Below are 25,946 nucleotides of genomic sequence, written 5' to 3'. Positions count from 1 at the left end.
TGTTTTCTGTTCGATTCAATTCACACTAGAATTTTGCTATTCGAGCTATTCAAACTTCCGAAAAACAAATACAGTCAACGACCAGCTCAAAGTGCCCCCTTCAGATTTCTAATATTCTTCACCTCATTACACTCTTGTATTGCGGCAAAGCTGCCTTTCAAGCTCCGCTACGGTCGCAAGTGTATTAACTCAAGAAAACGCTGGTTCCAACATGGAGATGAAAGATGTGGCAGAGGTGGTGGCTCAATTAATGCTGTTTTGGACCTGAAATTTGGGCAGGAAGTCCGAAAAATCGGACGCCGAAGCTTTTTAGGATCCAAAATTTCAGATGTTATATATCCATGTCTACGAGGCAGATTTGGAACTCCGGACTTGAAGGGAGCACACCCTTGTCCGCCACATCAGTTGGGCTTCCACAGAAGTTGAGAGAGGAGGAGAGGCTGAGGAAATGGCATCTTTGCCTACCACATGTAAAGTGCCGTACGCAACACTTTGGTTGCACCAAATCATGTACATAAATACAATTCAGCCTCTACATTGCGCTTCAACCTAGCGAAAAGAAACACTCTTATGTTGCTATCTCATAAGAATATGCGTAGGAATCCTCTCCAACTTTTTTTCTGCAATTTCGCTTCGAAGTATTCGAAAAATATTCTAGAAATATTTGAGAAATATTCGAAAAATATTCGATTTGATTCGCACCCAAAATTTTGCTATTCGCACAGCTCTAGTTAGTAGTACTTGGTCCTGTTTATTCTGGAAATTGTGCCCATAGTAGATGCAAAAAACTAGCTTTACACGAGATAATGTAGAGGTTTTCTCAAGGCTGTGGTCACTCATCTAGCCAGCTGGGACTTGAAAAGTACTGTGATGTCAAAGCGGTGAATAGAGTGCATTGGGGGGCAGCACCCCAGCAGCCGTTGCCTCCTTCCCAACCCTCGTGCAGCGAGCTGTCGGTTGTGGCTCCTGGGCTCATGATGGAAGGGTGGAGTAGTGTATTCTTTCTCTGGGAGCCCACGGAGGGTGTCCCTGCCGCATTCCGTCTCACCATATACTATTTCATTCCCGTTTCTCGTGGAGACAAGGAAGCACAAAACAGGTTAGACCAGCTTTGCAATTACCCTGGCAACACAGTGGCTCGTATAAATTGGGTTCACAGGAGTTTCATCAAAAAGTCGTGATAACAAGCTTGCTCAAAGACTTTTTGGTCAGAACTGGCCTTTGCGTCATGGAGCGCCCATAGGCGATATGTATCTATCGGGGGGGGCAAGGGAGGCGCTAGCCCCCCCACTGAGAAATGTTAGGGGGCGGAGCCCCCCCACTTTCGACAGTGGTTATTGTCGGCTGCAGACTGGCAAGCAGACTCCGAGGATGCAAATGCTGATCACAAGGAGGAACCAGAGGTCAACAACAAGGAAGGGAAGGCAACCACAGACAGCAGCAGCAAGGCAGCTGCCACGATGACAGCTGACACGAAACCGTATGCTGAGCCCCCAGTTGCCAAGGGCAACGCCGGGACCTTGGTGCAATGGTGGACGAACCGTGCCAGTGTGTGGTCGCATATGCCACATGTGGTCCACCGTGGCCAAGGGTGATGGTTACCACGTCCTCCTCCCCAATTTTACCCGATGGGAGGGAGGCAGTATGGGAGTGGCCACCACGAGCGCGCCAATGGTAGAAGAGAACAAAAGACACGGAACGATGGTAGAAGAGAATGATGGACCAAAAAGTGCAATTAGGGAAACGCACCTGACAAGATTTCTTAATTTCACATATTTGCACACACGGTTAAAATACTGATGATGAGCATAATAAAGAGAAAGGAAGTGTCTCTCAAGGCGAACAGAAATGAAAAGTGGCTGTGCAAAAGAACCACACGTAGGAGAAAGAAAAGAAAGATACTTGCTGAGGTACGACAGCTGTGTGAGTGAGTCTCTCTCCCACCTACCAGAATCTCTGGTAAAGGAAAATATGGACTGTGTAGTTGCAGACATTGATCAGGCAAAAATATTTGTGGGATACTAGGACACTAGGATTTGGCGGTTCATAGAGATGCTTTGTGTCAACCCAGAGTCGTCACACAAATATTGATCAACCGTCTGTTGATATCAACAAGGTTAGCCTAAAGGTGTCAACTTGAGCACGAATTAAATGTGGTGTTGATAAGCAAGTAGGCTCTTCCGGAGTTGTGGCTGTCTGCACCAGTTTATTCTGATTTGTGTTGATTTGTGTTAGTGCATACACACATACACATAAAGTATAACATTTTTTTTTTTTGCATGGGTTTTATAGAGAATATTGTGAGGGTTTGAAGCATGTACAGCAGTTGTACCTGCATAGCATATGAGTTAAAGGGACACTAAAGGCAAATATTAAGTCGACGTTGATTGTTGAAATAGCGGTGCAGAAACCTCGTAGTGCTACTTTTGTGCCAAGGAAGGGCTTATTTTGAAATAAAATCACGTTTTAGTGGTCCGCACCGCGTTAGCACACTTCAAATCACCCGCCTGAAATCAGACTTTCATACGTCACTGCTGCCGTGCCCAACGTTGCCCGCCTTTACTGCGCGGCCGCCGACACTAGTAGCAGCAGAGCGAAAGTAGTGGGACCCACAGCAGCAACAACAGCCGTTTAAGCCATCGAAGCTTGCTGCAATATCCGCAATGGATGTGGACGGAGAACTTGACAATGAGACATTGGCTCGCGACGCTGGGCTGTACGCCGCGGCAGGACGCGATCCTGAAACTACCACTGAGACGCGACCGCGTGAGCGAAGCAGGGCGCTGGGCGAAGCGCAGTTCGGCGAAAATGGAACCTTTGAACCACGCGTGCCGTTCCCCATGGCAACGCCACAGAGGTTCTTTTTTCCATGAATCAAACAGAAACGAACAAACAGCATTTTATTATGTCTTTTGATGCATGGAAGGTTCTTTTTGTATTGCTGCTAGTTTGATTACTGGTGATTTATTGTAGGCAGACTCTCATACGTCATCGGGATCGCTTCCAAAATGTCCCACTCGTGGCTCTCATCGTGTGATAATTTAGCTTAATTTCTCAGTAAGTAGGGCACTGCTGTTGATAATACTGCCGTTTTAGAAGTTGTGATACATTGACCTTTCCCTCTGACATAAATTGTTATTTGCCTTTAGTGTCCCTTTAAGGTTGAAGTCATTTATTTTATTTTATTTATTTACTCATACATGGTACATCACAGGGCTTCCAAAGAAGCATTGAGTGAGCGTAACATGTTGCATATTCAGCTCCCTCTCCCTTTCTAAGGTGTAGTATTAGTTGCAATGTCTGTACTTGCATATATGTGTCCTCTCCTCCTCACTTTTCATCTTTTCAAACTGTTCTTTCATGTGTCCTCTGCACAGTTGAAGGGAGTCCTTCTTCGAGTGCATCTACTTCCACAGCCATTCCCGATGCTGCTGTAAAAGAGCAGGATACTAATCTGCCTTTGGTGAGTGACTTGATCGAGAAAAACATTGTTTCCCATTTTCTTCTTCTTTGTTTGCTCTTTCTCTGTTTTACAGCGAAAGCTGTTATGAGATCACAACAACGGCCGTTTTTGGTGCCGTAGTTGTCCACCGCCGGTGTCCGTAACCGCTATCATGCGAAAAAAAAAATATGAAAAAATATTCAGGATGTAGTGAGGTTCGAACCTGGGCCCCCTCTGCATGGGAGCTCAGTATTCTACATCAGAGCCTATACAGGCTTCATGTCGGGAAGGAACCACATTAACGTATGTAATATAGTGTGATAGAAGAGCAAAATAACAGCCAGGCGCCACACGATGCGAATTCTGTAACTAGGTGTCAGACATAGGGAATTGCGCAACTAGTGGGTCGTTTAAAGCTTCCAACCCATTACAAAGGCCTCAGCCATAATTCTGCATCGTCATCAGCCGACACATCAACAAAGCGCACATAATACTTTACAGATGTGCAGCTGGTACCTCACTTCTCCACAGAATGACAAATAATGGCATAGTGGGTGCTTCCCAACTTCACAAAAATGATGATTTATGGCATAGTGGGTACCTTGCTAGTGTACTTGTATTAGTAGCCCCAAGAGAGTGTATAGTGAGCTCTAGAAATGCCGTTCTTCCAGCTTTCGCTGTGACTGTGCTGTGCTTTCCGCACAGGCCTGGCGTTTTTTTATCCATCTTACTTTTCAGGAAGAAGTTGTAGCATTACAGCTGTCACCGCTGTGTCATCGCTGTGAAATTTCTCACTTAGCTCAGTGATTGCATTTCATTTTTTCTACCTCAAAGGCATTATATGTATTCGGGCATTATATGAGGGATGGGTTTTAATTACAGTGAAAGAGTGATTCGAGAGCTGCCAAGTGTTGCCAACCTTAGGGTAGTTACCCTATTGTAGGGTACTTTCGGTATTTTTTGGGCAGTGTGGGGTAGTAGGGCGGTAATATGATTTTCTCCTCAGACATAGGGTAATTTCCACTTTTAGCTCGTCATCGATCAGCTAAAATATTGACATCTTCAAGGGTGCGATTCCTAAAGAGATCCAAAAACTAAATATTTATTTGAATAAAACTGGAACTGTTTTAATTCACGTGTCACCAGCACAGGGCAGAGATGAAAGATAATACGTCACACATCCCTGTACTAGCATTTTTGTTTTTCCCTCTCCATCGTGTGGGCGTATACATATACACACATCTTTGTTTCAGCAATTTTGAGCAGTGTGACTTCTATGTTTCTCTGAAATGAGATCAGAAAGAAAACAGCAGTCATGTTTTTTTCTTTGCAGTGTTCTATTTTTGGAAACCGCAAGAACAGGAAAACAGCCCATCTCAAACTTGGGGACAACTTATATGTGCATAAAACGAAACAGTGAAGTTAGCAAATGCGGACGCAGTTCACCCTTGTGCATTGGTAAAAACTAGTGTGCATAGTGAAATTTTATCTCGAATTGAATTCGAATCGAATAGTGCTGAATAATGGCCAGAAATATCGAATATCGAATACAAATGATGTTATTCAAATTTGAAAGAAAGAACAATGAAATGAAATCTGCTGATGCCCTCGAGCACATCACGCTGCGTGATTGCTACCAAAAGACTACAAATTGTCATGCAGAGGCACAACGTGTTCCACAGGAAGTGGCTTCAGGCTCTCTCGCCGTCATGTTACGGTGTTTACGGCTCCTCTGACAACAGTTATGTTGTGCTTCATCTAGTACTCTGGGGCCAAAAATCTTCGAGTGCACGCCAGAACGATGGGAGTTTCTGAACGAGTGTTGCTGTGCGGCAGTGGCAACTGCACAGTGTGAACAACTTTGCACAAGTGAAGCCAATCACCGAGGGTTTTCGGGCCAAAGCCTGGACGTTTTACGGCGCGCTTACGCGACCAAACTACGCAAGGAGTCCTTGTCTTCGTTACGCAAGTGAAGTTGTGAAGGGCTTGACTGTTTTCTCATGTGTTTTGATGAGGGCTAGTTGGTTCATAATTAGAGCAGAGGATAAAACAGCGCGATGAGGACAAGGGCAACAAAGGAACGAAGCGCTTGTCCTGTCGTCTTCATTTCTTTGTTGTCCTTGTTCCCGTCGTGGTGTTCCGTCCTCTGGGCTTGTCCAGTTCACCTCAAAAATTGTTTACCAAGAAACCCAGCTTAAAATCCGTTTCCAGGGGGGACTTGCCCGTTTTTGGGTGGTTTTCTTGCGAAACTCAGGTTCGTATGAATTAGTCCATGCTGGTTATGTCATTTATAAACGCTTGTCTCATATGCACCCACGTTTTCAAGCAGGGTCACTAATTTTACTTTTTTGACGTTTATTTTCATATCGAAGTTGCAGAAGTTCTCATTATAAATGTTCTGCGCGATCTTGGTGCCATTTCTTTTCACCATTCTGAAAGCATGGCGCACTGATTTATTTTCAACCTTCCATTTCTCGACCTTCTGGGCATTACTGTAGCCAAAAGGGTGGCTTTCTTGGCCAGTCTCTTGACAAAGGTGCTCTACACCATCTCCACCGACCCCGCGAGACCATGACCTGCAGTTAAATATAACGTGAGAGCCAGCACAGCAGGAGTTTATCGTGCAAGCACACTCACATGAGCACCACGAGCAAGAGCAAGCACACTGCTGTTTAGCACAGCGTGAGGACAGAACACACGCACGAGCGCCTTGGTGAGCGCACACGTAGCGCAAACAGAAAACGAGAGGGGGAGATATATAACAAACTGCCGGCGGAGCACCGTGCGCGACTGCATGACGAGATTTCCGAAAAAGAGGGCGCTTTTCAGAAAGGCACAGCAGCAGCCCCTGGCCCAGGTTTTCTCGTCTATAGCAACGTCGCCTCATGATGTCATATCTTGACGTCACAGATCGGCAGAATTTGTTACGTCGTCCTAAAGTCATACGGCATCGTCACATGGGTCATAGGTGGGTCGATCCCGGAGGCACGTGAGGTGCAGAATGCTGGCAATGCCTTCGATCCTGGTGGCCCTGCGAAACCACGCCAGGTGCAGAAATCTTTTGAGGGCGGGGGGATCAGTACAATCGACTGAGAAGAAGAAAAAGAAGATGGCCTTTGCCTTCGGGTCATCTTCAGCGAATGCATAAGGGATTATGCCAGCTTTTTAGATGACGTACTATTGGCGTGAAATGAAACCCGAACAGCGGCAAGCATTAGAATGGTATAGTGCATACTGTCCAGTCGTCACCGTTGTGAGGCTCGCAGCACTCCAGTTTCGCAGCACTAGGCATGTCCACGCTGACGACTGGACGGCGCACATTATGCCATTGCTCATGCTTGCTGCTGTTCGGGTTTCATTTGATGCCGACAGTACATTAAATAGATGGATGCTGCGAGTGACCCCCTTTATAACAAAGCGGTGTCCTGCGCTCCACCAAGGTCGAGATTTTATTATTATTATTATTATTATTATTATTATTATTATTATTATTATTATTGTTGTTGTTGTTGTTGTTGTTGTTGTTGTTGTTGTTGTTGTTGTTGTTACTACTATTACATTTCAGCTTAGTCTTGCCTAGCTGAATTAAGAGTATACTCTTCCCATAAAAAAGAGTATTAATGAGAACTAACAGACAATAATAGCAAGGAATGTACAGGGGATGTTATTTGTAGTAATTCGAATATAAATGTGAAGAAAGTAAAGTGTACGAAAAGATAACTTGCCGCCGGCTAGACTTCATAAATTCACAGCCCAACTTTCGGTGCCTTACCGCAGATTAACCTTAGTTTTCCTGCTATATTTCCTTTTTTGCTTTCTGCCTGCCTTTCCGCCACCAATCCTTAAGTCTTCTTTTACATATTTCTAACACCGACCTGTTTACCTTTCCCATATTGTCCCTAAAACCCAAAGCTTCTTTCCATTGCTTCTATCCACTAAATCTTTTCTGCCTCTGACTTTTCGCTCAATGCTCTTTGTTATACCATGCCACTTACACTGCCAGCGGTATACTTTCTGATGAACCTCCTACTTCTTTTTCTAAACTGTGAGCCAACGCTCTTCCCGTATACAAACAGCGGAATGCTTTCTCTTCCCATCTGCTGTCCTTCATTTTTCTTAATCTCTCTGAAGCTCATTTTCAAACCGCTTTAGTGGCTGCTGATTTCATCACCACCACACGACTGCATGTCGGACAATGAAGTATAGTCTGCACCTTATTATTATTACGTTGCGCTATTTTTAGGTGTAGGGTAAAATGTAGGCTAAGAAAATAAATTGTGCAGGGTAAAGTAGGGTAATTTGGACCGTGACATAAGGTATTATTCAAAAATTGGATGGCAACACTGCAGCAGCCTTGAATTAATGTGGATTGGAGTGGTGCACGGCAACAGCAGGTTCCAGTCCCATCCACTTATTTGTCGCAAAATAGTAGCGAAGGTGAGTCGTAGTTTGTGTTGGTGGAGGGAAAATGGCTCTGGAATGGTTTGTGCAGCTGGACATGCGATGAACTCGTAAGATAGCTGGAGCTTCAAAAGGAGTGGGATAAAATTTGAAAAAGACATAGTCTAATTATATGACATCACAATTCTAGGTCAGTAAGGTGACCACAAGATTTGAGGTTAAAAACACCGGAATGGTAAGCGTACACAGAGTAGATAAAACTGTTCTGGACAAAGAGTATATAGAACAAACTGGATGCCACCGCCCCCTGATCTGGTTTCTCTAATAAACGTAGATGACGGCACACCACATTCATCAGTGTGACGTTTTTGGTCAAAGGTCGCCACCACCAGATGCAATTCAGCCATCATGTGCTAGCCTTGCCCGCCTCACACATTTCCCAGAACTCTTCTGTGGAATTGTGTAACTACTACTATAAAACATGCAATAAACAAATTTTTTCCAAGGTTCCTTTCAAACAATTCTTTCCTAGTTGTATTTGTGGAGCTGTATCATGGGTACATATAAACAAGTGTTGCATTCTTGGTGCTTCTCCAATTAAGTACTACATGTTTCAGTAATGATAAAGATCTGCTGACTTCAATTAACAAACACACTTTGAGAACATCATCATATTCTTATGATTGTATGCTATTGCCAAATGTCTTTTCCTTCTTTTTGCATTCTACTTGAGTAGATACTATTTTGGTAGAGGTAAGGCTCGCACATTATGGCCATAACTTGTTAAAACAGCCATACATAGTGTTTTGGTTGAGGTAACCCTGGCAGATGGTGTACAGACCTCGGGATTGAAACACAACATCAATTTTTTTTTAGTATAACGACTACTACGAGCAATTCCTCAAGATAATCACATCATATCACTGTGAATCTGGCTGCTAAAGATAAAGTTGGTTCTGGTGTAACTGTTAGAGTCAAAATTACGGCGATATGACATGAACTGAAGGTGCTGGAAACAAAAATATGTGCATTGCTTAGCCCTAAATTTTCATGTTTCAATCCGTGAGCAGTGTACATAGCTCGTGATACAGATAACCATAGATAGGATTTTGGTTTAGGTAACTCTGGCAGGTTACATAACTCGTGAAACAGACAACTAGTGGTCTATCCAACAAACAAAATGGCCACCTAGGAAAAAGGTATGTACAGTTAGGGGAAATATTAAAGGATGATGATCAGAGAATTGCATAGTGCACGGTAAATCCATTTCCCAAAGGACACCTTTAAAATCTTTGTCATGCAGTGGAACTCCCTTGTGCTGAAGATGACCCCTCTTGAAATTATCAATGAACCAGGTGGCTTTGGTACTGAGCAAATTTTAGAAGCTAGAACTAGCTCGTCTCGATAAGCACTTGTCACATTTAAAGGGCTCTTAAACCACCTGCGATAATTTTTTAACATTTCAAGTAAACGTGCGCATTCAGTTCAGAATGACGTCACAATCAACAATGCCAAACACTGCAGCGCTACGAGCCGCGGGTGCCCCACAAATTCCAAGAAACAATCCCTTCTCCTTTCCGGGCCTTTCGGCAATCCTCAGCCCCTCGGCGTTCGCCGTGATGTCAGCATTCTTGTCTGCTCGTCATCCACAACTGTTTGTCTGCTCACAGATACGTGCGCTCGCCAATCTTACTCCTGGCACGGTGAGGAGGAGCACTCGGCCAGGAGAAGACGAGCCAACGAACGGAGCATAGCAAAGGAAAGAGTGAACCGATATCGAGGGCCTCTTTTGTATTATCAAATGCGTGCAACACCGCTATTACGGCACCGTTTCGAAAAATTCCCACATCTACGTGTTTGTTGTAGACTCGTGCACAATTGCAACACGACAACTAAATTTTGACCTCTGGGTGGTTTAGGGGCCCCTAAGGCACAAAGCTGTTAAGGGCTCACTCTAACAGCCGCTTTTGGTGCTGTTGTCTGCAGCTGCCATCATGGATTTCTCTAACAGGATTGAGCACGAACGTACTCCGTGGGGCGCCAGGAAACTACTTTCCACTAACATATATGTCCCCCCTCAGACTTTTACCTACAACTTTGCTATATGAATGTCACTGATCCCGTTAATCAGGTCGGCAATCGCCGGGCGGATTCTAAGGGCCGCCGTCTCGGCCCTTCGAAAACGCACCACGAAAGCGCGGACAATTTAGAGTTGGTCCTTCGGTGCGCCAGTGAACGCCGGTTGTGGTCCAAAGACCTAGTCAGAGCCGAGATTCAATAACACAAACGAAAACGAAATATATTCTCAGTTAAGGCAATACAAATATCACAAACACATGCACACTTGGCTAGTACCAATTACAGCTTCACAATGTAACTCGGATGGTGTTTACACAACGGGAACTAAACAAACAGATCACATGCTACAAATGCAATCGCATGCATTACAACTATTCAAGGACAGTTAAAGTCCAGAATATACAATGGCGTATCCATTCCACAATTCTTGGACGGTACTTGAATGCTTCACTTCAAGGAAACAATCACGCCAACTCCAGCGGTGTCTGTCGTTGCTCAACCATCGTCGTAACTTGTCACGGCTCACACGGCGTCGTCATCCGATTCTTCCAGATCGACGATCGACTGGCCGCTCACCATCAAAAACACGTCTTCTTTGGCTGACGGGGCCAAACTCAGCATAACTTCACCATCTCCGGGCCGACTGACTCACTCACTCACTCCTTCACTCCTCCTTCTCTGACTGTCTGATCGTCGTCGCACGCTTTTATCTCCTCTCCCTAGGGTTCTGAAGCGTCGGGAGCATTCTTTGGCGTGTAGTAAAGCCAAGGCTAGGGAAAGGGCGAGAGCTTTCTCGTAGGTTCGAATCGCGGCGGCGTCGCTCAGCGATGCGTCACCCCTTCCGTCTAGAAACTTCCAGGCTTTGCTGGGCGTTTGATCTGAGACTGCTAGTGGGCGAGGAGGATGCGGCGCGTCGGCGCTTTTTGATGCTCGTTTTTTCGTCGTTCGCGCTTCTTGGACGAGCGGCCCGCGCCGCTTTCTCCCACTGCCGTTTGAAAGCGGCTGTGTGCGCTTTATAACACACTCGTTTGTGACAATGAAGTATTTATTTTTTTGTTTGCATCTGAATTTGAGCAGTGAAACAAGTTTCTCTAAGCTACGTTGTAGGACTGCCTTTAATAGATAAACTTGAATATAGTGAACAAAGGTTGACTTGTGAACTAGAACATATTTCAGAACTCTTGTTTACAACTTATATTGCATGATGTTTCTTTTCACTTGTTTAACTTTACCTGCATTAACGGCATTACTGTTAACATTACATCTGAGTAACGGTAGGGAACAGCCCTGAGAATGCATTGCATGGTGCAGAGCGGAGGAGACAAGTGGTACGGTCTGTGGGAGCTGACACCAGGTGGAAAGCAGGTGCTGCTTCGTCACCAGGCCTGGAATGACACCAGTGGCCAGCTGGTGAGTTCGCCTGCCTGTTTGATGCCGTTATGTACAGTTTTTGAAAATTTGAGAAAATTCCTTATCTTGGAACCTGTTTTGACTCCTCTATTCTAATGTGCAGACCAGCTTGCTGATCTTCATTTCTTCATTTTCATTCTTCATTCTTCATTCTTTTCGTACAGGTTCTTCATTTTTTTCGTACAGGTTATGTTCGTGAAAGTGCCTGTCTGCTCAATAACTGCTAGTTAGGTGGGCTGAAATTGTGCACAGAAACAAGCTGCTATTGGAGGACAGTGAACAAATTTTATTTATTTATTTATTTATTTTTTCAATACTGCCAGTCTCTATATCAAAACTGTAGCAGGTGGGCATATAGTGCTGCATTGTGTGGATACAACATGATGGAGCACATTTAAGAGAACGTGTATGCACCAGATACATATTCAAATAGTAGGTAACTCTAATGCAATATAACTACATCCTAACAGCCTGTACATAATGCAGTCTAATACGACATAAGAAATTGATATAAACAACATGAAAACGATTTTTTGTAAACATGACAATTGTCTTTGCAGTTAGTGCTTGTTATTTTCTATTGTATTGCAACATGAAAACGATTTTTCATAAACATGACAATTGTCTTTGCAGTTAGTGCTTGTTATTTTCTATTGTATTGCAAAAAGTGTATAATAATTCACTGTTCACTAATGATGAGTCAAGGTGACTCCACTCCCTATGGCAGTAGGAAAAAAGGAATATCTGAATGTGTCAGTTTTGCAAGGGTATACTCTACTAACATTTTGTTCAGCTTATGGCATGATATCTGGGACAGGGAGAGTAACAGACTGGATTCCAAGAGAAGGCAAATGCACGAGGGGGAGACAGAAAATTAGGTGGGCCGATGAGGTTAAGAAGTTTGCGGCTATAACGTGGCAGCAGCAAACACAAGACCGGGTTGATTGGCGGAACATGGGAGAGGCGTTTGCCCTGCAGTGGGCACAGTCATGCTGGTGGTGATGATGCTGTCAAAGCACCTGTGCAGCAGGTTATGTTTAAATTTTAATCGAGCCTGCTTTGCTCTGACTAACAGTGCCTAGTCCAGAAGACACTAGAAATTCTTTCTGCGGACAAGTCAATTTAATCCTATTTCTTATGAATAAACCATATCACTTTTCTTTAACTTTTTCCGGTTTGGTCATGTTAGTCTTTGTGTGAGGGAACCAAAGCGTGTTAGAATATTTTAGTTATGGCTATGCGAAGGCTTTCTAACCTACAGTTAAGTCTAGTATGAACTGGGAGCCAACTCCAGGGATCTTTTAAGGAAGTATAGCTTACAAATTTCTTGTGTTGACCAAAAACACTATGGTCACTTAGCGCAAGACAACAAAAAAAGGAGAGCGAAGAGGAGCAAAGTGAGTGCTAACTTTCGACTGATTTATTGCAACATGTGGTACACAGGCTGTATATAACAGCTATGTTCCTGTGCAAAGTGCCAAACAACATACCTTTACGCATCACATCACCATCAACACATGGTCTAAAAAACGATTTTCCGCAGGAAAGATGGAAATAGATGTGTCACTGATACACGAATCTCCCAGTTTCCTGATATGGAAAGCTTCCTACAATTCTCGTGCTGCCGTATCTTTGCTTCTACCAAAAATGCTAATCTTGTCTAGCCGTGGCTCACACTGATGTGCATAGCAATGTGCAGGCAAATGTGCTCCATCTTTAGCCTTTAAAGATAGCCCATGTTCCCTTGCCCGCTCAACACAAGTAATATGAACCGACTAGCCCAACAGCAGGCACTTCTATAGCTTACAAGTGGCCGTTGATGTGATGTTGGCACTGTGTTTGTTCCACTTCAGGTTACATGTTGGAGTTGGACCTGGATAGCTGTGTTGCTGAACTGTAGCCAGTGCAGTATCACTAAGAAAGTTAATTCTATAACGTATTGTTCTTTGCTGTTACATAGGGGGACAGTTTTCATTTTCCTGGAGGGGGCGGGGTCCTGACTTGCTTTTCCACATTTCTGTCTCACTCTCTCCACACACACACACACACACACAACACCAGTGGCGCACCGACGGGGGGGGTTTTGGGGGTTGTAACCCCCCCCCCTGAGGCCGACCTGACCCCCCCCCCCCCGTAACTGCTTCACGGTCATTGTCGCCGAGAATCCAGCGTACACGTTCACGGGCCTTTCAGACGTTGTTATTTCAATTCAAGAGGTGGTCTGAGGTCGATTTTCTCTCATTTACTCCAGAAATACGTGGTATTCACCCATCTACTCCTAAACTGAAAGAGCGCAAACCGCATGCTCTGTGGCTCTGCGTTCACTTCCAGTGAAGCGGCTTTGGACGAAAGAAAAGATGCTTTCACGGGTCGTCAGTTTGACCCAAGGAGGTTGAAAAAAAACTTCTGGAGTGGAGGCGGCGAGCCGCCGCTGAAGCCGACGACCGCCATATTGCTCCAGGCAGAAAACATGTCGGTCGTCGCTTGAGCCCGCGTGGAAGTTCCACAGATGGCAAATTTCTCCGCTCCTTTGGTGACAAGCGAGTGTTGTGGATGTCTCACTTGTTGGACTGCGATCTACTCGATAACCACATTTACAATTTGTCGAAGATTACCAAGCTGTACATAAAAAACGCCGGGCCTGCGCGCAGCACAGTCACAGCGAAAGCTGGAAGAGCGGCCTTTCTAGAGCCCGTTCTAAACTCTCTTGGGGAAACTAATACAAGTACACTTTCAAGGTACCCACTACGTCGCAAATCATAATTTTTGTGAAGTATGGAAGCAATCACTATGCCATTATTCGTCTTTCTGCGGATAAGCAAGGTGCCGCTACACATCTTTAAGGCATTATGTGAACTTTGTCAGGCACGTAGGCAAGGGGGGGGCCCGGGGGGCCTGGGCCCCCCCCCCCCCGAAATTCGTCCAGCCTTCTATATTCCCGGGCAACTTTTTTTTCTTTTTGCCATGGAAAGACTTTCTTTCGAACAATTAGGCCTTGGGCCCCCCCCCGAAAAAAAATCCTGGCTACGTGCCTGAACTTTGTTGATGCTGCCTGTGGTTCCTGGATGAAGAATTATGGCTGAGCCTTTTGTAATGGATTTGAAGCAATTAACGATCCGGTCACTCGTTGCGCAATTAGCATTATGTGGCGCCTGGTCGTTATTTTACTCTTCTGACACGCTATATTACACATTTAACGCAATTCCTTGCCCGACATGACGCCTGTAAGGATGTTTTTGCAAAGGAGTTCCAGTCACTAGCGTGGCTCTGTGGTAGAATACTCGACTGCCATGGAGAGGACCCGGGTTCAAAACCCATATGAGCCTGTTTATTTTTATTTATTTCATTTTTCTTATTTCGCACGACAGTAGTTACGGACACCGGCGGCGGCAGCGGACAACCATCCGACAGCCGTTGTGATTTGATAAAAGCTTTCGCTGTAATATCAGGCTTCACCACATTTCAAAAGAAATCAACCGGAAGAAAATTCGGCAGATCCCACGCGTTGTGGGAATCTGTTTCATGCGAAGCAGTCAGCGAGTACTGCTATGCTGTATTTTATGGCTTTGAGCCAAGCGTTACGAGGTGGATCAACGTGTTTTTGTAAGTGTAGTAGCTGTGTGCACATCGTGGGCTTACCAGGCACGTCAACACTGGCGTTTAAACGGTAACTTTGATGTGCAACGTAACGTCAGCCCTCACGTTAGAACACACACGTCAGTATTATCGAAACTAAGTGCACATTATGGTGCAACCATGTGGATATCATACGTAACTTTCGTTAATGTATTCCTCTGGGTCGAGCAATGCTTCAATATAGCGTGCTGAAACATAGGAATACAAATGTAATGTTTATTACACTGCTATAAAAGCGGAGCCAACACTGGAACCGCAGACGTTAATCTAATATGACGCCTGTATCGTAGGAGTACATACGTACTGTGCATTGCTTTCTTGCAAAATTAGATAGCCAGCACCACAACCACACTTGACGTTGCACCGACATTACGCCTGCATAGGCTGTTTTTCCGAACCAGTCTATATACCCGACGTACATTTGTGGTAGAATACTTGATTGCCACGCAGAATGCTTGGGCTAGATTCCTGCTGTGATCTTAATATTTATTCTTTCCATTCGTCGGGTCAACGCTGCCGATGTCGGTTTTTCTTAACGCTCTCGCATTTAAAGTACCACTGTCTGTTCTCGCGGTTCCTGGGTAGATATAAACTGTCAATCACATGTGGCGCATACCCGTACACCACGGCCAGTGGTAAACGGCTATGTGCCACACGTGTATGGAGGAAAGGGTTTGACGACCTACGCGACAGAATTTTCCCGCTATTCATGTCATGATACGACAGCCATATCCGTCCAATACTCTTACCCTCCCATGCCGATTTTGGTCTGCAACAAGTAAAGGAGGCGATCATGAGAGCACCTCGGCGTAGGTGGCTAGGTAGATAGATTCGTAGATAAAAACGCTGAATGTGCCAAAGGTTCGCTAAGAAATGCCTCGCATTTAAAACTCCCAGAGCGGAGTAAGAATGCGGCTGACAATTAAGGACTGTTATTTTGAAAAAAAATTATAGACAAGTGTAAACAAGAGCTGCAGCAAGCTAGTCAATTAAACTGCTTTCGTATCTCTTCTTTTGCTGTGTTTAGTTTTTAAGGACGCGTGTTTCATACGGTTAGTTTCGTGATTGTGTGCATTATGATGCATTTTGAAGTTATTTTGGACTTGTTGCTTTATCGATTCACGTATAAACCACATTGTATATTCTTCTTTTTTCTTTTGAAATTGTGTAAAAGCCGGGGGTGAATAAAATTTTATGTACCACTTATTAACTCCTCCATGTGCTTCATTTCGGGAATGCTGGAAGCGAATTCTACGTGTTATGAGGCACGCTTCAGCCCATGTATAATGGTGGAAAAAACTGCCTTCTTCAATCCTGCAGGACAACAAAAAAATTCGGCCGAATAAGTGACACTAACTATCCAGTTCTCACGCTGAAACGCCCCCGCGGAAGCTCACAATTACGCTGTCCGCGCTCAAGCTGCGCTACCTCTTGCCCGGAGCAAAATGGCTGCCAACCGGTTTCCCAGGCTTCACCCGCTCGCGTGGGCGCGTATAGGGGACCTCCACTCCAGAAGCTTTTTTTTAAACCTCCTTGGTTTGACCCCTCTTCTTTTCTTGCCCCCTCTGATTATTGCAATAGAGCAAGGAGATATTTCGGAATCTTCAAAACAAGCTATTGTTTTTTTTTATTTGTTTGATTCTCGGGGGAAGTCTAAAAGGAGCTGTGTACAATGACAATGCGCCGCGTGACTTGACCACAGACGTCGGTGCAGAGTGCATGTGACATGAAAAATATTACGTATAGCAGCTCATCCAGCTGTGCACGCAGTGCTACATACATGTTTGTCCAGAACAAGAGTTCGCAGTGTTGTTTACCGTTTGTAACGTTATTATCCGGTTCACACGGGCAAATCTAATGCACTTACCTGCGCACATGCAAATTATACCTGGTTCACTGGGACGCTTCTAATGTAATTAGAGATTAAGATATCAAGTGCCTAAATACCATTAAATTGTCGGTGTCACATGGCTTGATTTATTGGCACTAATGGCGCGACGACGAAATTGCGCAATGAATATATGCTGGTTTTGTCTTGAATGTGCAACTTCTTTCAAATTCTACGTCATAAAACTCATTTTATAGAAATAACAAGCGCTTTCATGTACATTCAATGCCTTACTCGCTATGGAAACGAAACTCGCTTAAGCGTGATGAACATTTCCTGTTGCGATGCCGGTGGCATTCTCGTTACTTTTTCTTAAATGCTTGATATTATAGTGAACACGAATTGTGTCCGTCACGGAGCACCTTTGTTTTCCTTTAAATAGTCAATAATGTACGCTCTCCTTCCCGACAAACATTCTTTTTTCATCATATAGATGGGCTCTACAAAACCACGCCCTCTGGATGAAGCTTTTTCATCTAGCGGCCGTGACAAAACACAAAATGAAAATGAAGGCACTCATTCAACGGCAAGCTCTAAAGTATATAGCCACGTGTCACCACTAAAATGCCCTTTATATTCACGGTGTTACCAATTAGCGCCACTTTTTACGTGCAGACGAGCTCTAATGTAATTCTAATTGGCAGGACCGAACCAAGGTAACTATCGATCCTCCAAAACGAAAAAAAAAAGGAGAAAAGCATTTGAAGCACTTGGGCCCTTCCAGAGACATATGGTGCGAATCTTCTTTTTCTGCCTTATCACAATGCATTAATTTTGCTAAATATGCAAACTTTCTCATAAACGTTTCACTATTTGGAACCCTGTGCCCATGTCTGTCGCCATAGCAAATACAACAATGAAACACATCGAGGAACAAGCTCTTAATTCATTGCAGCCGCAGTCAAAAATATTTCACAGATACGTCTCAACGACTGTCATTCGAGTGTCAAGAGGTCATAAGTCACAATTATTCTCTCATCTAAATTTATCCAACGAGTATTCAGTTCACCCTTGAAACAGAAGACTCCCTGTCGTTTTTAGATGCCCTTGTAACTTGCAAATGAAACTGTGCAAACACACCTACACAAGTCGATATTTTCAGTTCACTTTAGAACCCCACAAAAATCCGCAATACATCAGTAGTAAAGAAGAGCCGGAACGCACTGCAGCACACAACTTTAGAAAAAAAAACAAGAAAAACGCGATATATTCAGGAAACGCGCCAGGAACGGCTACCCAAAATCTTTTATTCAGGAAGCATTTCGCTTCCAAAAACACAACGACGCAAGCTGAGAAATCCAGTAACAGGTGTCCCCCAATCAACATCACGACAGAAATACATATCTCCGCTATCCGTGGCGCCAGCAAAACCATCGCCCGTTTACGCGGCCGGCTGAGTAACGTGACAGTAAGAACGCGAATGGCCCGTCGGCTCTTGCGCTTTGCCGCCTTTGTGCCATACACACGTGCAGTCCGAAATGGGAGGGATAAAGACCTGACCGAAGCCAGTTCGAAACCGCTAACGGTGGCGCGCGCGACTTCAAAGCGAAACCACATGTTCGAAAAGCCGCCGGCGTACTAGGCTGCCGAAAAAAGAAGGAAAAAAAAACGGTCTTGTTGACACCCCACTCCTCCGAGCGCGCGTGGCCCATAGCCGACGATGGGGACCGGCGGTTCGTGAAAATGTTTGCAGCATTACGAACACAATAGTGCGTTCTATGCCTTCTCCCAAAAACCGGCCACCGGAAGAGCGTACCCAAGCCATCTTCAACAAAACTGATTGTACTGGCTGCGACGCGAGCTGCATCAGCGGAACTGAGAGAGACGGAAAAGACGTCCCCAATCCATCGCAGCTGAAGCCAATTACCGGAAATGAATGCTGGCAGGACTTCGCTTTTCCCCGAGCAAAGCACAAGAAAAAGAAAAGGAAAAAAAGATGTACGCGTACAGCCTCACAGTCCGGCACTCCAAGTATCCCCCTTTCCCTGTCTCTCATCTATCAGTGCACCTCGACACATCCACACGGCAAAGGTGCTCCCCACCACTTTTTACTCTTCAACTCATTCCCACCGGTCAATCCCTCGCACTCCTCTGTTCTTCGACCGAAGAGCACTGCCGCCGCCTGCCTCACCCTTTCATACCCACCAAACAAGAAAAGAAGCCCTGTTCATCCCTCCCTCGACCGCTCAAGAAGGAACCGTATGTATTCCGAAAAGTAGGGAAAAATGTTCACTCAAAGTTCCAAAGATAAGAGGGCGTCGGCGGCGCTTCGAAAAGAGTGTTTTTTGTTTTTTTCGGAGCTTGCGTTTTCTACAGGCAAATGGTGTCGCCAGCGGGGTGGCCGCGCACTTTTTTTTTTTAACTTTGTTGACAGAGGACGGACGAGCTGTATTGGAGCGGCGAGAAGAAAGGCGACCTCGTACGCGGCTCGTTCGTCAAAGCGACAGCAAACCCGGGAGGCCGTACAGCTCGAGCACATGGCGATATTCGTTTAAGCACATACACTGTGGTTCCTGCATTTATGAGCAAGCCTTGGCGCAACTAGTGTGTGCGTCGACAGCCATGCCGCAGTACCGCGCGCACGCAGGGACACCAAGCAAGCACGAATGCTATGCGAAAATCCATACGTTGCGAAGATGGGAGGAGTAAGACGACGGGGCAGAATGAGTAATTGTTTTCAAGGACGCGTGACAAGAAAAAAGGGCTTTGGAAAGTGCGAGAGTTATATTGGGGTGCCACGTTTTCTTTCTCTTTTTTTCAGACAACTCTCGCTCTCTCTCTTTTCACCACTTCTTTTTTGTATGTTCTACATCGGACGGAAGCTACGAAGTTTGATGTGCCCCCATGCACACGTTCAGTTCGCTCGCTAGTACTTGCTTCTGTGTCTGCTGCGCGAATCTGCGTCGAATGAGCTACCACATCACAGGGATTTCGCTGAAGCGCCAGTCGAACACGATCCTCAACTACTTCCCGAAAAAGATTCCGTGTTCAGATTCAAGAGATGCAGCGACAGCACCGGAATGCCCGATTGCGGCCAAAAAGGAAGCGATGACTCAGCACTTATCGCCTTCAGATGCGTCAATCGATCAGTCACTTATCACCGAGGATACTTCAGTCGCCGAACCTGTGCACCCGAATGACATGGCAAATCGGTAAGCGTGGCTACAGTGCAGTTTATCCGTGAGCTGAGAATTGTACTGTACGTGTGCTGCATTGAGCTGTACGTATATAATGTTTATAATCAATGTCACAAAGCTTATAGCAAATATTTACGATGTACTTCCAGATTTGTAGTTTGGCGAAGCCTGAAGGAAGTATAATATAGGATGTTCTGCTCACATTGTGCACAAAATTCTCAGTTGCAGAGTTCTTTAACTGCTAAAGTTGCCAATGGGGCTTGTTTGTATGACATTTCCTGATTACTGTGGTAATCAGGCACAAGACACAATAAATGGGACACAAGAAAGGCACACGGCGCTGGGTGTCCTCGTGTGCCTTTCTTGCGTCCCATTTGTTTGCGCTAACATAGTAATAATTTTTTTAACAGCAATGCGCGACCGCCAGCAGGCCGGCACGTCAGCACCCTTATCACTACCTGGAGCTGAAGAACTAGCAAAAATAAGTATTTGCCAGGCATCTTTGTTGGAACTATATTACGCGTTGGTTTATTCAATTTGCCATTTATTTTCTCCGTGCGCTGCTTCACTGAACAGTTTCTTGGCCCTCTCAAGTTTTTCAAGATCTTGCTGTAAAATGCTGAAAGATCATCATCATCATCACATTTGATATTATTATTATTATTATTATTATTATTATTATTATTATTATTATTATTATTATTATTATTATTAGCAGTAGTAGTAGTATTGTTATTACTATTTGGTATCTCATATTTTCTTTGTCGTTGCAATCCTCCAGCCTAAGCAACGAAATGGCGTATTATGCAATGTGCCCGCAACACCCCCCCACCCCATCCCACACTCCTGTAGGCTTCTCAGAATTTCAACCCCCCCCCCCCGAGAGAATTCCTGGGTGCGCTACTGCACAACACACACACACACACACACACATGTGTGTGTGTGTGTGTGTGTGTGTGTGTGTGTGTGTGTGTGTGTGTGTGTGTGTGTGTGTGTGTTGAGGTTTCTTCCGACCGTCGCTGCCGTGGTTCCGAGATAGTCCACGTTTCGCGTCTGAAGCCTTTCGTTCGACGTGTATCCCCAGTCTAAGTCGCGGCCAGGCTGGCCGCAGCGCGCGGGGAAATTAGTGTGAGCATCATTCATATGCTTCATCCTCTCACCTGTAAATACTCATCATCACCACTTGGGTCTGAGTAGCGGGGCTCAGGCTCGAGATAAATAAAGAAGAGTCTTTTGGCTTGACCGTCGTCTCACAATATATATATATATGTGTGTGTGTATTGTAATGGAATAAGGAAAGACACGTAGACACAGCACCCGTTCGCACGACCAGCACGTCGCACGTCGATCGCACGGCCAGCACGTCAGAACATGTGCAGCTTGATCTTGGGGCTGCCAAAGTCGCAACCATGGACCAAGAATTATTCCGCTGAATAAATAGCGCTCGCGCATGCGTCCCAAATAAGCCACGATGCCATGCACGGTGCCGACGCAGTTTCTGTTCTGCAAGTCGGCTCGACAGCAAAACGCACTCTCCGCAGAGGCTCGTGATGTCTAGGCCTCTCGGTAGCAAGAAAGTGCGACGGTGATTCATCGGCGGACGTCGTCTGTTCTAGAAACGCTGCTGATAGCTCGTTTCAAGTGTCGCACGGCACGTAAGGAAAGCAATGTTCAGTAATAACTAATACATGTGTGCTGCTAAAATGTCTGTCACTTCTGTTTCCAGACATCGTGGAATGAAATCTGGGATTGCTAGCAGTATGTATATGGAACAATATCGAATTTTCCTTGCTTCGCGTTTATGGAAGAGCACACGAACGGTGGAAACGCATTCACACTTTTCCTCAGATATACTTTATCGATGGATCTTCATTCGGAAGAGCTTTTTCGTAATTGCTTATACCAGCACGTCCGAGTTTAATCACTCTGCGGTAAATACCCCCTAAAAGGCCCTGCCCTTTCGAGCTCACGTGCTAGGGTTCCAATTCGAATTTTTTGCTTGCTTTTTAAAAATGTCATCTCATTAATAAAAGCATATATCCTGGTCGGAGCAGCCGCAAATACGCAGCTGTCAGTAGCGGGCCCGTCGCTGACGGCCCACAGTGAAGCGGCTACCCCATGTTACACGTCCACCCCTCGCTTTCGGGGGTCAATAGCTGATGGGTAAAAAAATTCAGTTTCACTTATGGGCGAAGCAATGAATGCGATACCAACAAATTGTATTGTTAAACGAAGTAAGGCTAGCAGCTAACTCTTTTGGATTCGATCTCGCGTAACTCAACAAAACACTGGTTTAAGGGAATATGGCCGCTCCAGGAACCGAAGCGTTTTCTTGCTCTGAGTTCTCTAGCGTTGAGAGCACAGCAAGTTTATGAGCCGTCTCCTGATGCCTCAAGATGGCACGCGCGCAAGCGACTGCGCCCTTCGAACGATGCGGTACCCTCACCCCCCCCCCCCCCCCCCCCCCCGCTCCCCTGGCGTCCTTTCATGCTCCTTACGAAAGACGGGCGGGACATTTCCTCTCTTTTTGATGAGCAATCGACGGCAGGCCCGCACGCGGGAAGATGTTCTCTCATGCGCTGTCCGTGCGACGGAGACAGACGGCCGGCTAGCTTAATCTCCGCTTCAGCCGCGTTTGTCGCCAGCGCTCGCGAGCTTTTACCCATGGGTAGAATGCGCGTGGTAATGTTATTAATTTGGTCTTTATACAGAAAATTACGGCAATGGCGACGGCAAAAATCCGCGCAGAGCGTCCATATAATTGTTATCACAATAAATATTTTAAAAATGTTGAGGAGCCATTTCACTCTGTGAAGTGGATGATAAGCAAAGCTGTTTCGCGCATGGCAAGGTGGTGACATGGTGGAGGACAGTTTGGTATTTAAGGCCAGGTTGTTAACGTTCAATACGCAATATTAATGCGAAAGCATCAGATGCTTTATCAAACACGAAAATTGACCGTCGGAGGCGTCAATCGATTGATGCAAAAAATAATCATGTGATGGCGTCATCACCACGTCATAGATCGTCAACACTTGTGACGTCATCATGGCGTCATATATCGTGATGTCACGTGATGACGCCATCACGACATTGTCGCTTTACACTGCTTCCGTAATCGGCGCGCTGATCATGGAGCTAGCGCAAAACCAGGTGAAGTGCAGATAGCTTGCAGAGAATGAGGGGGAGGATCAACCCATCGATCGAGAAGAAAAAGAACCTGGCTTTCGCCTTGGAGTTTTCTTAGGGGAATGCATTAGGGACAGTGTGGCTCTTTGGCATTGAGGCGCTGCTGTACAACACGGCGTTTGTCTACAATGTCTGCTGATAACCACAAGATGTATTTAGAGTGTTATTTCATAAAGTGCAATTTTATTGATCTGGTATTCTGTTTATTTGCTAGTGTCGAAAATAATCGCCGAAGAGGTTAATTCAGAACACTCAACTACATGAGCCCTTATTTTTTCATTAGCGAGTGAAGTATAGAGTTCTCCTGAGATGATTTTTTCCATGAGATTTGCAATGAATCGAAATATTTCTAGCCTTCATAAGAGCCCCATAGTAATATTCCGCTGCTTGAATGTTATTGCAATATGCTTCTGTAGTGCACTCCAGGATGTAAAATTCGCTGCTCCAGAGTGCTCCCAGATGCAAAATTATCTGCTCCAAAGTGCTCCAAGATGAAAATTTTGCTGCTCCAAAACGGAAATATTGCTGCTCCAAAAATTGCTCCAAATCAGAAGTCCTCGGTAGCATCACTGGGTGTACAGCATCTGGGGTGAGTGCTACCGGCAGGGAAGTTGACGACGCTCTCTTTGGAGGGGTCGTAGGGCACAGATGCAGTGTCGGGACTGTGCCCTTCACGATCTCAGTCATTGAAGGAGGGCAGTTCGGTGGATGCCCGAGCTGCACCGCTGTCGTGGTGTGGTTCGCAAATGCGTGGTAGAGACTCATTCGGCAGGCAGGAAGTCGCAGGCATGAGAAAGGGGAGGAAAGAGACTCGTCAACTTCGCACACCATTCAGACCAGGACTGCTGCCTGACGCCTTCGTAGGCATGCCATGCCTTGGCGGCATCGCGAAGGCGGTCGATGGCCACCAGCCATGTGTTTTTCCGGCCAGGCATCTTTCTTACAATATATACATCTTCCTTACAGTGTATATATATGTGTGCGTGTGTGTGCGTGCGTGTGTGTGTGTAGAGAGAGAGAGAGAGCGTGTCCAACTTCCAAGTGAAAAAACTTAACATAACTTGAGTCTCTTAGGTGCCGCCACAGCGATATCATTATGAAGATCTCTAGTGGGAGACTTCAGATTTATTTTTCAATTTACACAAAGACGTCAACCCTTTGCCGATAAATAAAAAATGCGCGCCATCTTTTCTCGGCACTTTTATAGTTGGGCATGTCGTATACGGTACCCAATTGTAGACAATGAAGAAAATACACTTTTTTTTATTGGCGAGCAAGTCTTTGCGAAAGCATTCACTGACTGACTATGTCGGGAATGCTTTGTATTCTCAGAAGCATTCTTGTTTTCTGAAAAGCAGTCGCTACGTGGTTCAAGACTTCTTTTAACTTGTCATAGCATAAGCTGTCGCTTCAGTTGTTCATCGATACAGTCGAAACCCGCGATAACGAAATCCCGAGGGAACAAAATTCTCACCGCAACGAAATATTTTCGGAGCATCGGCGAACGCCCATAGGAGTCAGTGCATTTCGTAACTTGCGACTACGAAAGATATTCATACCGCAGTCCCTCATTAAAAAAATTTTTGTAACACGTGTGCGCAAATAATCTACTCTTGCAACATTACCAAATTCGAAAACTGCTGAAATGCATTCATGCTACACTTAACTTGTGCAAAACTATCGCTTGGCTCTGTGCTTGGCTTTGTCGGCTTTGCGCGCACTTGGTCGCGTGTGTGGAGCCATTTGTGGAGCGTTTGCTTGGTCGCTTGGTGCAACGTGAACTGTGCGTTGCGATTGCTTCGTCCGATTTCGCTGCCTGCGAAGATGCCGCCTCCAACAAAAAAGCGGAAGTTCATCACGCTGGAAGATAAGGCTGCAATCATCAGTGAGGTGGAAAAGGGCAGGAAAAAAAAACAGACATCGCCGAAGAATGCGGCGTTGCGCGCAGCTCGCTGTCCACGATTCTATGCTGATCCGCGCTGATCCAGCGGAGCCGGAAGAAGGTTCGCCTGTAGGCGCACTTGATGACGGTACTGGTGACAGCGCAGTGCCGCCGTCACTGACCAGTGCGTGGGGGGAACTTTGTGCCATGGTAAATGAGATTCCCGATCGAGAGGCATGAAATTGCTGCATGGCAAGGCCCGCCAAAGCAAACTTACTGACTTCTGGAAATAAAAAGCGTTTTTTATAAATTCTATGTCTTTTCTGCCGCATTCCCGCGCCAACGAAATTCCCGCAAGAGCGAAATTTTGTGCTTTCCCCGCCGATTTCGTTATTGCGGGTTTCAACTGTACAACATAATTCTGCACATACAAATCCATTTGAGAGGCATTTTTCACTGAATGTTTTACTTGACACTGGCACATGATCCAAATTTTAAAAGCCTGAAAGGAAAAAGAAGTGGGCATAAACAGCCCCTTGTGAAATAGCTGCCAGACAGCACGGCCAACTATCTGTTGTCAATGGATGGGGACCCAAGCCAATCTCTTAAAAAATATCCCAGGGCTGGCGCTAGTGGGAGCTCTGCCTCCCATGAAGCCGTCCGGTGGGGGGCGGCTCCTCCATAGTCTCCACCCACAGCTGTTACCATCATTGACACTGTAGTGGTGTACAGCATCACAGCATGTACAGCATTGGTTGGTGTTTATAGATTGGAGGTTGCAATTATGGAGATAACACAGAGATGCAGCAGAGTTTTAGTGTGAACTGTCCTTTATTTTGTCTGCATTGTTTCGTATGTACAGCACACATTATATATTTTCTT

The 25,946-nt window shown here is 45.4% G+C and overlaps 1 protein-coding gene across 1 annotated transcript in view; it reads left to right on the top strand.

The window, feature by feature from the left end:
- Nucleotides 1-25,946, top strand: part of LOC119386618 (uncharacterized) — a 74,031-nt gene that overhangs the window by 25,195 nt on the left and 22,890 nt on the right. Inside the window, exons 7-8 of the mRNA XM_037653903.2 lie at nucleotides 3,378-3,463; nucleotides 11,234-11,332. Of these exons, the coding sequence (XP_037509831.1) occupies nucleotides 3,378-3,463; nucleotides 11,234-11,332 (185 nt within the window). The remainder of the gene's footprint in view (nucleotides 1-3,377; nucleotides 3,464-11,233; nucleotides 11,333-25,946) is intronic.

This window comes from Rhipicephalus sanguineus, chromosome 3 (genome assembly GCF_013339695.2).
Source record: "Rhipicephalus sanguineus isolate Rsan-2018 chromosome 3, BIME_Rsan_1.4, whole genome shotgun sequence".
NCBI lineage: Eukaryota > Metazoa > Arthropoda > Arachnida > Ixodida > Ixodidae > Rhipicephalus > Rhipicephalus sanguineus.
Note: the sequence above shows the minus strand (reverse complement) of the source record. Positions and strands in the feature narration are given on the sequence as shown.